Raw genomic sequence first — 15,243 nt, 5'->3', positions numbered from 1 at the left:
ACGCTGGTTTCATTTTGTCCTGATGATATGAGGGCTTGTACATTTGAAGGAGCTAAATGGAAAATTGAGAAAAATAAAGTAAGTTCAAAAATTCTTTAGAATGGATTTCTTGCTACTTAACAACACAAATAATGTTATTGTTGAATTTGAGCAAAAATATGTGATAACATTGTAATGCAGTTTGAATAATTTCATTAACTCACCAGTGACTGCAGTAATGCTGACTCCACTGCTTCTGACGTTCTCAAACACAGAGTAGAGAGTGAATGAGTATTGATTTCCAGCAGTGAGAGATGAGACTGTTTGATTCACTGGTCTATTTCCAGCTGGTGCACTGATGCTTGTCTCTGTACCATTAAACTGGAGAACAAAGCTGACATTGTTGTTGACTTTATTCCACTGCAGAGTGACGCTGGTTTCATTTTGTCCTGATGATATGAGGTCTTGTGCATTTGAAGGAGCTAAACGGAAAAATGAGAAAATAAAGTAAGTTTCAAAAATTCTTCAAAATTGATTTCTCACTAGTTAAAATCAGTAAAAAATTATAATCTTGAATTATTATCAGTAGTTTGTGAAAACATTGTATTGCAGTTTAAATCAATCGATTAACTCACCAGTGACTGCAGTAATGCTGACTCCACTGCTCCTGACGTTGTCAAACACAGAGTAGAGAGTGAATGAGTATTGAGTTCCAGCAGTGAGAGATGAGACTGTTTGATTCACTGGTCCATTTCCAGCTGGTGCACTGATGTTTGTCTCTGTACCATTAAACTGGAGAACAAAGCTGACATTGTTGTTGACTTTATTCCACTGCAGAGTGACGCTGGTTTCATTTTGTCCTGATGATTTGAGGTTTTGTGCATTTGAAGGAGCTAAATGGAAAATTGAGAAAAATAAAGTAAGTTCAAAAATTCTTTAGAATGGATTTCTTGCTACTTAACAACACAAATAATGTTATTGTTGATTTTGAGCAAAAATATGTGATAACATTGTAATGCAGTTTAAATAATTTCATTAACTCACCAGTGACTGCAGTAATGCTGACTCCACTGCTTCTGACGTTCTCAAACACAGAGTAGAGAGTGAATGAGTATTGAGTTCCAGCAGTGAGAGATGAGACTGTTTGATTCACTGGTCCATTTCCAGCTGGTGCACTGATGCTTTTCTCTGTCCCATTAAACTGGAGAACAAAGCTGACATTGTTGTTGACTTTATTCCACTGCAGAGTGACGCTGTTTTCATTTTGTCCTGATGATTTGAGGTTTTGTACATTTGAAGGAGCTAAATGGAAAAATAAGAAAATAAAGTAAGTTTCAAAAATTCTTCAAAATTGATTTCTCACTAGTTAAAATCAGTAAAAAAAATATACTCGTGAATTACTATCAGCAGTTTGTGAAAACATTGTATTGCAGTTTAAATAATTTCATTAACTCACCAGTGACTCCAGTAATGCTGACTCCATTGCTTCTGACGTTCTCAAACACAGAGTAGAGAGTGAATGAGTATTGAGTTCCAGCAGTGAGAGATGAGACTGTGTGAGTTACTGGTCCATTTCCAGCTGGTGCACTGATGCTTGTCTCTGTACCATTAAACTGGAGAACAAAGCTGACATTGTTGTTGACTTTATTCCACTGCAGAGTGACGCTGGTTTCATTTTGTCCTGATGATATGAGGGCTTGTACATTTGAACGAGCTAAATGGAAAATTGAGAAAAATAAAGTAAGTTTCAAAAATTCTTCAAAATTGATTTCTTTCTAGTTAAAATCAGTAAAAAAATATACTCGTGAATTACTATCAGCAGTTTGTAAAATCATTGTATTGCAGTTTAAATAATTTTATTAACTCACCAGTGACTGCAGTAATGCTGACTCCACTGCTTCTGACGTTCTCAAACACAGAGTAGAGAGTGAATGAGTATTGAGTTCCAGCAGTGAGAGATGAGACTGTTTGATTCACTGGTTCATTTCCAGCTGGTGCACTGATGCTTGTCTCTGTCCCATTAAACTGGAGAACAAAGCTGACATTGTTGTTGACTTTATTCCACTGCAGAGTGACGCTGGTTTCATTTTGTCCTGATGATATGAGGTTTTGTGCATTTGAAGGAGCTAAATGGAAAAATGAGAAAATAAAGTAAGCTTCAAAAATTTTTCAAAATTGATTTCTCACTAGTTAAAATCAGTAAAAAAAATATACTCGTGAATTACTATCAGGAGTTTGTGAAAATATTGTATTGCAGTTTAAATAATTTCATTAACTCACCAGTGACTGCAGTAATGCTGACTCCACTGCTTCTGACGTTCTCAAACACAGAGTAGAGAGTGAATGAGTATTGAGTTCCAGCAGTGAGAGATGAGACTGTTTGATTCACTGGTCCATTTCCAGCTGGTGCACTGATGTTTGTCTCTGTACCATTAAACTGGAGAACAAAGCTGACATTGTTGTTGACTTTATTCCACTGCAGAGTGACGCTGGTTTCATTTTGTCCTGATGATATAAGGTCTTGTGCATTTGAAGGAGCTAAATGGAAAAATGAGAAAATAAAGTAAGTTTCAAAAATTCTTCAAAATTGATTTCTTTCTAGTTAAAATCAGTAAAAAAATATACTCGTGAATTACTATCAGCAGTTTGTAAAATCATTGTATTGCAGTTTAAATAATTTTATTAACTCACCAGTGACTGCAGTAATGCTGACTCCACTGCTTCTGACGTTCTCAAACACAGAGTAGAGAGTGAATGAGTATTGAGTTCCAGCAGTGAGAGATGAGACTGTGTGAGTTACTGGTCCATTTCCAGCTGGTGCACTGATGTTTGTCTCTGTACCATTAAACTGGAGAACAAAGCTTACATTGTTCTTGACTTTATTCCACTGCAGAGTGACGCTGGTTTCATTTTGTCCTGATGATATGAGGTTTTGTGCATTTGAAGGAGCTAAATGGAAAAATGAGAAAAATAAAGTAAGTTCAAAAATTCTTTAGAATTGATTTCTTGCTACTTAACAACACAAATAATGTTATTGTTGATTTTGATCAAAAATATGTGATAACATTGTAATGTAGTTTAAATAATTTCATTAACTCACCAGTGACTGCAGTAATGCTGACTCCACTGCTTCTGACGTTCTCAAACACAGAGTAGAGAGTGAATGAGTATTGAGTTCCAGCAGTGAGAGATGAGACTGTTTGATTCACTGGTCCATTTCCAGCTGGTGCACTGATGTTTGTCTCTGTACCATTAAACTGGAGAACAAAGCTGACATTGTTGTTGACTTTATTCCACTGCAGAGTGATGCTGGTTTCAATTTGTCCTGATGATATGAGGTTTTGTGCATTTGAAGGAGCTAAATGGAAAAATGAGAAAATAAAGTAAGTTTCAAAAATTCTTCAAAATTGATTTCTCACTAGTTAAAATCAGTAAAAAAATATACTCGTGAATTACTATCAGCAGTTTGTGAAAACATTGTATTGCAGTTTAAATAATTTCATTAACTCACCAGTGACTGCAGTAATTTTGACTCCATTGCTTCTGACGTTCTCAAACACAGAGTTGAGAGTGAATGTGTATTTAGTTCCAGCAGTGAGAGATGAGACTGTGTGAGTTATTGGTCCATCTTCATCTGGCACACTGATGTCTGTCTCTGTACCATTAAACTGGAGAACAAAGCTGACATTGTTGTTGACTTTATTCCACTGCAGAGTGACGCTGGTTTCATTTTGTCCTGATGATTTGAGGTTTTGTGCATTTGAAGGAGCTAAATGGAAAATTGAGAAAAATAAAGTAAGTTCAAAAATTCTTTAGAATGGATTTCTTGCTACTTAACAAGACAAATAATGTTATTGTTGATTTTGATCAAAAATATGTGATAACATTGTAATGCAGTTTAAATAATTTCATTAACTCACCAGTGACTGCAGTAATGTTGACTCCACTGCTTCTGACGTTGTCAAACACAGAGTAGAGAGTGAATGAGTATTGAGTTCCAGCAGTGAGAGATGAGACTGTTTGATTCACTGGTTCATTTCCAGCTGGTGCACTGATGCTTGTCTCTGTCCCATTAAACTGGAGAACAAAGCTGACATTGTTCTTGACTTTATTCCACTGCAGAGTGACGCTGGTTTCATTTTGTCCTGATGATATGAGGTTTTGTGCATTTGAAGGAGCTAAATGGAAAAATGAGAAAATAAAGTAAGTTTCAAAAATTCTTCAAAATTGATTTCTCACTAGTTAAAATCAGTAAAAAAAATATACTCGTGAATTACTATCAGGAGTTTGTGAAAATATTGTGTTGCAGTTTAAATAATTTCATTAACTCACCAGTGACTGCAGTAATGCTGACTCCACTGCTTCTGACGTTCTCAAACACAGAGTAGAGAGTGAATGAGTATTGAGTTCCAGTAGTGAGAGATGAGACTGTTTGATTCACTGGTCCATTTCCAGCTGGTGCACTGATGCTTGTCTCTGTACCATTAAACTGGAGAACAAAGCTGACATTGTTGTTGACTTTATTCCACTGCAGAGTGACGCTGGTTTCATTTTGTCCTGATGATATGAGGTTTTGTGCATTTGAAGGAGCTAAATGGAAAAATGAGAAAATAAAGTAAGTTTCAAAAATCCTTCAAAATTGATTTCTCACTAGTTAAAATAGTAAAAAATTATAATCTTGAATTATTATCAGTAGTTTGTGAAAACATTGTATTGCAGTTTAAATCAATCGATTAACTCACCAGTGACTGCAGTAATGCTGACTCCACTGCTCCTGACGTTGTCAAACACAGAGTAGAGAGTGAATGAGTATTGAGTTCCAGCAGTGAGAGATGAGACTGTTTGATTCACTGGTCCATTTCCAGCTGGTGCACTGATGTTTGTCTCTGTACCATTAAACTGGAGAACAAAGCTGACATTGTTGTTGACTTTATTCCACTGCAGAGTGACGCTGGTTTCATTTTGTCCTGATGATTTGAGGTTTTGTGCATTTGAAGGAGCTAAATGGAAAAATGAGAAAAATAAAGTAAGTTTAAAAATTCTTTAGAATTGATTTCTTGCTACTTAACATCACAAATAATGTTATTGTTGATTTTGATCAAAAATATGTGATAACATTGTAATGCAGTTTAAATAATTTCATTAACTCACCAGTGACTGCAGTAATGCTGACTCCACTGCTTCTGACGTTCTCAAACACAGAGTAGAGAGTGAATGAGTATTGAGTTCCAGCAGTGAGAGATGAGACTGTTTGATTCACTGGTCCATTTCCAGCTGGTGCACTGATGTTTGTCTCTGTACCATTAAACTGGAGAACAAAGCTGACATTGTTGTTGACTTTATTCCACTGCAGAGTGACGCTGGTTTCATTTTGTCCTGATGATTTGAGGTTTTGTGCATTTGAAGGAGCTAAATGGAAAAATGAGAAAAATAAAGTAAGTTTAAAAATTCTTTAGAATTGATTTCTTGCTACTTAACAACACAAATAATGTTATTGTTGATTTTGATCAAAAATATGTGATAACATTGTAATGCAGTTTAAATAATTTCATTAACTCACCAGTGACTGCAGTAATGCTGACTCCACTGCTTCTGACGTTCTCGAACACAGAGTAGAGAGTGAATGAGTATTGAGTTCCAGCAGTGAGAGATGAGACTGTTTGATTCACTGGTCCATTTCCAGCTGGTGCACTGATGTTTGTCTCTGTACCATTAAACTGGAGAACAAAGCTGACATTGTTGTTGACTTTATTCCACTGCAGAGTGATGCTGGTTTCATTTTGTCCTGATGATCTGAAGGTTTCTGCCTTTGGAGGAACTGAGACCAAAAAAAACCACAACTAAGCATTTATTTTAAATCAATTAATTTCTCATTAGATCTTGGAATACTAGAATATTACAATACAAAAATTAAAAGATATCCATGATGTTTATTCCAATTTTTTTTGCCTGTTCTCTGTGTTTGCCCTTTCCCATATGTGCGTAACATTAACTTTAAGTGCCCTTTGAGAGATAAGTTGAAATTTGGATGAATGTTGCATCGCTGTAGATGAAACGAATCAAATAGTCCTTGATATGAGCTTAGCAACAGTGATGTTGATGAATAAACACTTTGGAACATTTTTCTGCAGTAGGCAGATTTTCTTTGATGGTTTGAGAACAATTTTCCAATAATATAGTTTTATGTGTAGTGAGTTATCTCTAGATTGTAGTATCGCTTCTTTCTATTAACGAAATATTTCATTAAATAAAAATAAAAAATTCCGGCACCACTCAATACTATTAGATGTTTATCTTTCTTTCACCATCCTTGAGCCTTACTATTTTTAAATTTAAAAGTAAAAGAGAATGCAGTTGCGAGAGAAAATTCAAGAAAAATAAAGAACTGACCAATGAGCAGAAAACAATAGCAGTTTTGTAATTTAAATAAAAGTTACTGGTCTGAGTGGCTTCTGTTATGAAGACAATACTGCAAGCCTCTTTTTTAAATAAATAGAGGCTTTAGAGCAGTTTACAAAACAGTGTAGTACAATATTTAAACAGATTTGGAGGAGCTAAATGTATCCTTAGTTGCTTTGGGTCTATTATATATTTCAGATAAATGAATCAAAACATGTGGACACAAAAATTGGCAAAGAAGAATTAGGAGGACCAATTGCGAAACTATGTTTTAAGTAGTTGAGAAGAAATGCGTCCACAGCAGATGACTCTGCATGTTTTACAGCAGATGCCTATTGTAACAGGGACTTAACATTCCTGCCATCTTGTGGCCATAGTCAGCTTTTGTCCCTGGAAGCTGAATTAATTCCACTTGATAAGGGAACCACTAAAACAGGGATGTCAAACTCAAATACACAGTGGGCCAAAATTCAAAACTAGAACAAAGTCGCGGGCTAATGTTAATATTTATTGAAAAAAAAATCTTCCTCCAGATATAAGAATGAATCTTTTCTTATGGACTCAAACAAGTTTTGCTGAAAAACTGAATATGGAACAATCAAAGCTTAATACTAAACAATATATATATATTAGCTGTATAATACCAGTAGGCCAGCTCTAATAGTAATTTGGTATGGCTTCGCGGGCCAAATGTAATTAGGCTGCGGGCCAAATTTGGCCCGCGGGCCAGAGGTTGACACCTATGCACTAAAACAAGGCAGGTAGGCATTCTCATATCTGTGTTTGTATTAGCAATAGCTTAAGTTTCTCAAGCTGCTTGTAGCTGATTTTTTGCAGATTATGACAAAATTTTATGCAATATACATTCTGAAAGACATAGATTTGGAATCCCCCCAGAAATTCCTTATCAGCTGTCTCAGACAGATCCTCCACATTCGCTGGCACACACACTCAGAAATATCATCTTATGGGAAAGAACCTGTCAACTTCCAGTAGAGGAAGAAATCAGGAAGAAAAGATGGTGCTGGATAGGGCATACTTTACATAAACCGCCAACCAACATCCCAGGCAGGCTCTCAGGTGGATCCCTGAAGGCAAGGAAAAGAGAGGCCGCCCAAGAAACACCTGGCAACGAGACCTTGAGGCAGAAGTAAATAAGATGGGCTACACCCGGAGCCAACTAGAAAGAATGGCTCAGGAGAGAAATCTCTGGAGATGGACCTTACCCTGGGAGGGGTGACGGGCAGTAGTTATACAGTGAGAAAAATATTTGTTATCTTACTGGTAAATGCAGTAATGCTGACTCCACTGCTTTTGATACTCTCCAACACAGAGTAGAGAGTGAATATGTATTTAGTTCCAGCAGTGAGAGATGAGACTGTGTGATTTACTGGTCCATTTCCAGCTGGTGCACTGATGTTTGCCTCTGTACTATTAAACTGGAAAATAAAGTTGACATTGTTGTTGACTTTATTCCACTGCAGAGTGATGCTGCTCTCATTATGGGCCGTTGATCTGAAGTTTACTGTAAATGACAGAAATGACAAAAAAACCCTGAAATGTCTTTTATATAGTTTTGTGATCAGTAGGTTTGAATTGCATTAGCTGGGCTGAAAACAACATGTACTCTCACTTTGATCTTAAAGGACTACTCATACACTACTAATTCCTAAACCAAAGTGCTGGTTTTAGTATTAATATTCAGTAACAAATAAATTGCCTTAATAGAAATGTGTTTATTTGATGCAGGCTTTTCCATCTGTTAAGTATGTGAGAGTAGAAATTAGATCTATTACTTGTAGTAAAACAGATGGATGGAAAGTTCTTGGAACACAATTCATCCGACCATCGTCCTGAGTCACTGAAATCTGCAGCAACACACTGCTCATTTCCAGAGTCTGGTTGCCCATTGGCCCAGTATTGAAATAGATAGTCAGTCCCATCAGACCACACCTTTTGCCGATAGAGACCGATCCACACAAAAGCTCCATTTGCTAGGACCGCGATCTTTTGACTTTCTGTCTTATTTCTTATACTGCAAGAAGAAGAGTTGGATTTTGAATACAGAGGAAAAATCTCTCTCTCTCTCTTTTTTCTTAAAATTTTCAAAGACAGTGCATTGAGTGGCTATTTAAAGATTTGGCAATAACTTTCAATCAACAGAGGAATTGAAATTTTATATAAAGCAAACACTTTTTTTTCCCTATGACTTTGAACCAATTTTCATTTAAAATATAAAAGCAAAGGCTGTTGTAAAATCAGGGAATGTGTCTTGTAATTTCAAATTTCATTGGGAAAAAATTGCCAGAACAGAAAAAGGTAACTTGTGTTGTGCCTTAAAGTCTTCTTTAGTGAATACTATACCTGGCTAGATCAACATAATTCTTTCTGCAGAAACTCTGAGCATCAGTCCAATTTACAGCAATGTCAACCTTAACAAAGGATGCCTCACCATTTATTGTACCTGCAAATATACAGAAATAATGAACCAGTAGACTGATAGGTTGGACTAGCTGATTTTTTTTATAAAATGTGTGCGAAGTTCAGGAAATGAAAAGTGAGACCTAATAGTAGATTTATGATCTAGAACAGGGGTGGGGAACTCCAGGCCTCAAGGGCCGGTGTCCTGTAGGTTTTAAATGTGTCCTTTATCCAAAACAGCTGATTCAAATGGCTAAATGACCTCCTTAACATCTCTTGACGTTCTCCAGAGGCCTGGTAATGAACTAATCATTTGATCCAGGGTGATATCTAAAACCTGCAGGACACCGGCCCTTGAGGCTGGAGCTCCCCACCCCTGATCTAGACTGAGTAGGTCGAAATGATTTAGGAGAAATATTTGACACATTGTTAATTCTTACTCCATGTAAACTCACCATTATAGCACACAAAGAAGTATTTATCACCACAATTACGGTCATCCCATCTATCACTGTATAGACTCCCACTTAAAAGTGCCACACAGTACTGTTGCTGTCCATTAAGATTGTTGGGCGAACCAGGGTACCAGTTTCTAAATGCTGCCTCTCCAACACCATAGAAGCTGCTGTCATTTAGGGACCATCTCCAACTGTTCTGCAGGTCATCATGGAGACCTATCCATGCCTTACCTGTTTAAAAATATGCAAATTGTTGTTTTCTGTATTCCTTTAAGGTTTCTCAAGAATTTGTTTTTTGTCAACTTAGAATAGAATAGAATAGAATAATCCTTTAATTGTCCCACAAGGGGAAATTTGGTTGTAACAGCAGCCAGAAAGACACATATACAAACAAACAGTACACAGGACACAGAACAGAAACATACACAATTTTCTTTCTTACATATTTACATTAAGGACAATGGTTACTATAAACAGAGTGTAATTGTATATATTTTTACAGTTTGTTATGTATGATTTATATTTCCAACATCAAGAACTCACCTGTGTTTGATGCAGTACTTGTGACAGCATAAAGATCAGCTGTGTTTTCTATGGTTGCCAGGTCAGTGTAGACATTTCTGCAGTGACTCTGTGCATCTGTCCATGTCTTTGAGGTGCTCACAAAGTAGTACTGACGAGTCTGACTAAAGGCAACACTAACCAGTGCTCCTGAAATAAGGCACTATTTAAATTTTGCAGCACTCAATAAAACATAATATATTATAGTTTATACTGTAAAGATGGAATATGGATAAAATAGGTTTACAAATATTACTGTAGGTTTCCCAAAGTGTCTTATATAAGAATCTACCAACTTATAGGTCATTTGACAACAGCGAAATAGATTTTTGTAAGGTCCTGTTATTGTTTTATTATTTCTTCATATACTTAAAGACATTGTTTTTCTCACATTCATTCTGACACATTTCTCTACTGCAAGAAGAAAATTCCTATTCTATCTCTTTATGTCATTGACTGGATTATACTTCCATATAGCTGTGCTGAAATGTTGAAATTCAGTGTGTTGATACGCTGATGAATGCTACACTGAACCTACCCTAAACAGCACTGAATTTAAACTCTAATACCAAGAAAATTTGTCCTCTGCAGGCTTAGCTAGCTCTTGTTTTAGTTTCAGTCTTAAAAAACAATTCAACAGGTTTACATAAATATGGCGAAGTACGCGTCAAACAGTATTCATAACAGATTAAGAATAATTTTTTCAATCATTTAGTTTATTTTGCCATATTACAAAAATCTAAAATTATGACTACAGCAACAAATTTAGTGCCCTATAGAAAACATTTATAGCTGATAGATACAACTTTTTTTTAAGCTGACCTCTCTGTTGCATGTTATGTAGAAACACCTGTATGTAGGTAGGATTGAAAGAAGACTGCTTAAGCTGAAATTCCTTTTAAGAAAAAGTGTCACCAACCTGTTAAGGCAAAGATGATCAATCTATAGTCCATTAGTCAAAACTGTAAAAAGAGCCACAATGTTAAACAGCCTATTTTAAATGAATATACCTTTAGTAAAATACATGTAGATATGTGCAGAGAAACTCATCCTTATATAACCTTTTAACAAAATACAGTAAATATAGATTGTTCTTACCAAGTCCAAGAATAGAAATACTTAAAACACCTCTCAGTATTCATTGAGTAAGATGTCAGTGTAGAAATATTAGTTCTCAGCTTCTGCTGTGACTGTTTAAAGATCGTTCTCATGGGTGTAGCTAAGACAAAAGGAAGTAAAACTTTTTCTGTAACAATGACTTATCAGATATCAGGAAGAACAGTCTAAACCTTACAGACATTTCTTGTATTCACTACTTCAATGTAATACAAATTCTTTCAAAAACCAACCTGTCTCAGTGCTTATCTCTTTTTGTCTCATATTACAGCATAACATAGTGTTATTTCATCTGTTGTTTCCTTTTTCCTTCTTGGTAAAAAAATACTTTACAACACCAGTTACAACTCCAGTGAACAAAAATATTGGATGATGTGTAAAATCATTTGTGGCAGAGGGACAGCCTTCTGCTGCATATGACTGGGAGTGAGAGGAGGAAGACAGGATAAAAGACACAGTGTGGAAGAGAGCCAGAGATTAATAATAACTGATCATTAGACGCACAGTGGTGTATAAACACATGAGCGAAAAAGGTGATCAAAGAAGTAATCCACTAGTTTTTCAGTATCACGCTGTAATGGGATGTTTCTAATTTTAGAGATATTGCAGATGTATGCAAAGGTTTAAGTGCAGACATGTCAAACTCAAGGGCTGTGATGCAATTATATCTGGCTTGTGAGATGATTTCACATGTCACTTATTATTTGCCCATTTGTCACAGTTTGCCGAGGCAAACTGCGTGGAGTTTGAAGAGTGGACCCAGGTGCAGACATTCTAAAACTCAAACTTAACTGATGATGAGCTGTTTATTAAGGCAGACAGAACAGTACAAAATAAAGGGGCAAAAACAATGCAACCTAAGCAATAACCTAAACTGGGTAAAGTAGAAAGGAAGCATGAACTATGAAAAACCCTGGCAAACAGAAAAACAAACAAAACTCTAAAAATGGCAATGATGATGAGCATATATATGAAAACCTGAACGCAGGACTTGGCATGGGAACAACACAGACGATCCGACAAAGACTGAATGAGAAGGCCCAGACTAAATACACACAGGAGGCTAATGAGAGAAGTGGGAACACATGGGGGTGCATTATAGCATGTGACAATAATTAAAAGCTACACATTTCATAATGTAAATCTCATAGAAGAGATTTGTGACAGTAAATAGACTGTGGAAATTATTTGTTGTAAAACAGATAATGTGAAGATGTGAAATTCCACTGTCATGATCTTTAATATTTAACATACTAAGTGAGGCCTGTGAGTGCTTTTTTTAAATTCTTGTTTGTTTGTTTTGTATATTCTCACCTCAGGGAAATTTCCTTGGAAGATTGCACCTGATTGCATCAGACCAGCAAACTGCCAGAATGTGTGTGTGTTTGTACAAATGAACAGATTCTCAGTGCATTTCCCTGTAAAAACATGAAACATGTGTGGGTATCAATATTTTAATCCTAAGTAATGCCTGTAAGTCAATATACAGTGCATGGTTTAATGTTTAACTGTGTTCATTATTAATGTTTAAGGTCTTAGTCATGGGCTTAGATAGGATTTGGGGTAGTACATCAGACCCTCTGTGACAAATACCTTGGTGTAGGGTATCAGGAAATAAAGTAAAAAATGTATCAGCTTTTTACTTCCTCATTGCTCTGATAGAATACAAACCCTATGAAACCGAACCCAACGTATCAGTGTACGTATTTTTGTCGGGCTGCATGGCGTAACAGCAGTCTGGCGAGGAAGGAGCGGCTAGCAGGTCCAGCAGGCATGTGGTGTGGAGGTTAGCCGGATAACTCGAAGCCAGTCAGTTAAATCAAACAACAGACCTTTATTCGTTGTCAGCAACAAAAGACCATACAAGCCAGGTCTCCACAGCTCTACTAGGTCGTACATACATCTGCAGAGATCGGTAGTCACCGGCAGCCCGTTACAACGGTAAGGTTTCTCCTAAGAACAGAGCATGAACAGCATGGAATGGCTGCCAGCACCCTAGTGGTGTTATAATACAATAAGGGCTGTTACAATGCTAAATGCTTGAGTTGCTTTTATGTGATTGGATATATGTGAAAACCTGCATTTGAACACATACCTAATAAAGTGGCTGATGAGTGTATGATGGGCAGCCAGATATTCTCCTCAGGAGTATTTTTAGATCACAGTTCTGTATTTTTGGAATTATAGAACTGAATAAGTTTGCTTATAAGTTTGATAATAATGACTCATTAACATGCGAGAAGGACATGTATCTCGCTTAGAACCTCAACTGCTCTGTTTTCTTTTGGTTTCCATTTTTTTTTTTTTGTCTTCTTTATTTCATTGTTGGTTTGTAGTCACAGAGTCTATGTTTGATCAGCAGAGTAAGACATGTTATGCTAATTCATAATTTCTGTTTATGGACTGAAAATATTTGATTCTACTTTGGCTTTTAGGTTCTTCTCTCCCGTGTTTTAGATTTGCACTTTATTACAGTTTGGTTCAGTCTGATTGGTGTTTAGTCTCAGCATCAGTTGACATAGGGGCCTCTTTTCTGGGTTCATCCCTTATGTTTTGGAGAGCTTAGAGATTTGGTCTTGGCTGCTGGATTTAAGTTGATTAGAAAGTTCATAACTCTCTTTTGAATGTTAATCATCAGTGGGCATCTGCCTAATTATGTTCAACAGACATTTGTTTTTCTGTGTAAATGAGAAATATATCTAAAAAGTTTTGAATGCATATATTCTGCTGGGTGTTTATTCTAAAGGGTTTGGCTCTGATGACTGAGTGGTTTAGTTAGACTCACCACTTATTAAACTTTCTCTCTCTCTCCTATAGTTTGCCTTTTGTCCTGTTTCTCTCTGCTCTCTTTTTATTTTTACCAGTTGTGGCAGATGACTGTCCTTCCCTAAGCTTGGTTATGGCAAAAGTTTCTTTCTATTAACAGGCAGTTTTTCCTTCCCACTATCACCAAGTGCATTGTTATAGGAGGTTGTGTGATTGTTATGGTTTCTTTCTAATATTGTAGGGTCTTTATCTTACACTGAGGTGCAGGTTGGTGCTATATATGAACAGAATCTTGCCCAAGTATATTTGGCATGCAGACTGGAGTAGGCAGAGACTGAACCATCACCTTCCAACAGATTCCAGTAGATGACCTGCTCTATCTCTGGACCTAGAGCCTCCCCTTATGTTTGGTTCTGTATGTCCAGCTGCTCAATATGTGGCTATTGGCTCATTGTAAGTCAGTCTAGCGTTCTGAAGAAAAATTATAGATAATGATAAGTATGTATCACTTGGTTGATATATACTTACACATCGATGAATGAATGACAGGCATTTTGGAGTTCAGTATCTTGTCCAAGGACACTTTGACATGTGGTCTGCGGGTCGCTCTTCTAATAAATAAACTACCAATGTGACCTCCTGTAAGCTGCCCTGGACAGTCAGGGCAGTGAATTAATGCTGTACGACAACTCTTCCTGTTGCTACGTCACATAGGCTTACAGTTGTTGATTCTGATCCCAAAAGAATCAAAGTAGAACGCAAATAGATACTAATAAATAAATATCAATATTTTAATTTAGTTTATTGCGTACCCAGCTGCTCACTCTGGTACACTCTGGAGAGGTCATCAGTTTATTGCAGAGCTAACAAAGACAGACTGCCCTTCAGACAATGACAGGAGAACAGGGCACTCAGAAAAAAATGCGGCAGACACCAGGAAAAAAATGATAAGAGAACTAAACACTATGTAGAAAGAAATAGCGAAAAAAAAAAAAAAAAAAGCCCACCTCTGCTGTGATCTTGACAATATTTATTGCCACAATGTGTGGCCATCAGAAATATGGCAACACTGACAAAAAAGAAGTGATAAGGAATTTGACTTTAGACATGATCTCAGCTTGATTGATTCTCCTTTTCCAGCCCTACAACAAAAGCAATACCACTGTAATTCCTTTTATTTCCAGCAAGGGGTGTAAGGGAGTTACATTAACACAGTATTCTGTTTGTTCAAATAGATACCATAAAAATAAAAATATAACTCATCAGTTTAGAAAGATAATGATATAGCATAAATGCCCACAGTATTTCATTTAATTGCATTATCACATTTAAAACACTGATAAACAAAACTTTGCACACCTGTTACCAACTTCTGAGCAACAAAGATTACGAAAAGGTCAAGATAACATTTAACTTGTTAATGACCTCTGCTGCTGCTCAGTACACAGAATACACACAATTATGTATATGGAGATCTTCAAAAATGGTCAATCAAATTAATTTTTGTTCCAGTTTGAGGAAATTAATTGGAAATTTGTAAAGT

General features: G+C 36.4%; 1 protein-coding gene across 1 annotated transcript in view; it reads right to left on the bottom strand.

The window, feature by feature from the left end:
* Positions 1–605: 605 nt before the first annotated feature.
* Positions 606–15,243, bottom strand: part of LOC102798282 (macrophage mannose receptor 1-like) — a 45,355-nt gene continuing 30,717 nt past the window's right edge. The window contains exons 7-13 of the mRNA XM_087838343.1: positions 9,801–9,968; positions 9,255–9,488; positions 8,743–8,842; positions 8,175–8,413; positions 4,722–4,979; positions 3,080–3,337; positions 606–646 (exon numbers count right to left, since the gene is read on the bottom strand). Coding sequence (XP_087694469.1) covers positions 606–646; positions 3,080–3,337; positions 4,722–4,979; positions 8,175–8,413; positions 8,743–8,842; positions 9,255–9,488; positions 9,801–9,968 — 1,298 coding nt within the window. The remainder of the gene's footprint in view (positions 647–3,079; positions 3,338–4,721; positions 4,980–8,174; positions 8,414–8,742; positions 8,843–9,254; positions 9,489–9,800; positions 9,969–15,243) is intronic.

Source organism: Neolamprologus brichardi, chromosome 3 (genome assembly GCF_056152115.1).
Source record: "Neolamprologus brichardi isolate AB-2024 chromosome 3, ASM5615211v1, whole genome shotgun sequence".
Lineage (NCBI taxonomy): Eukaryota > Metazoa > Chordata > Actinopteri > Cichliformes > Cichlidae > Neolamprologus > Neolamprologus brichardi.
The sequence above is the reverse complement of the archived record's forward strand: the minus strand, read 5'-3'. Positions and strand labels throughout refer to the sequence as shown.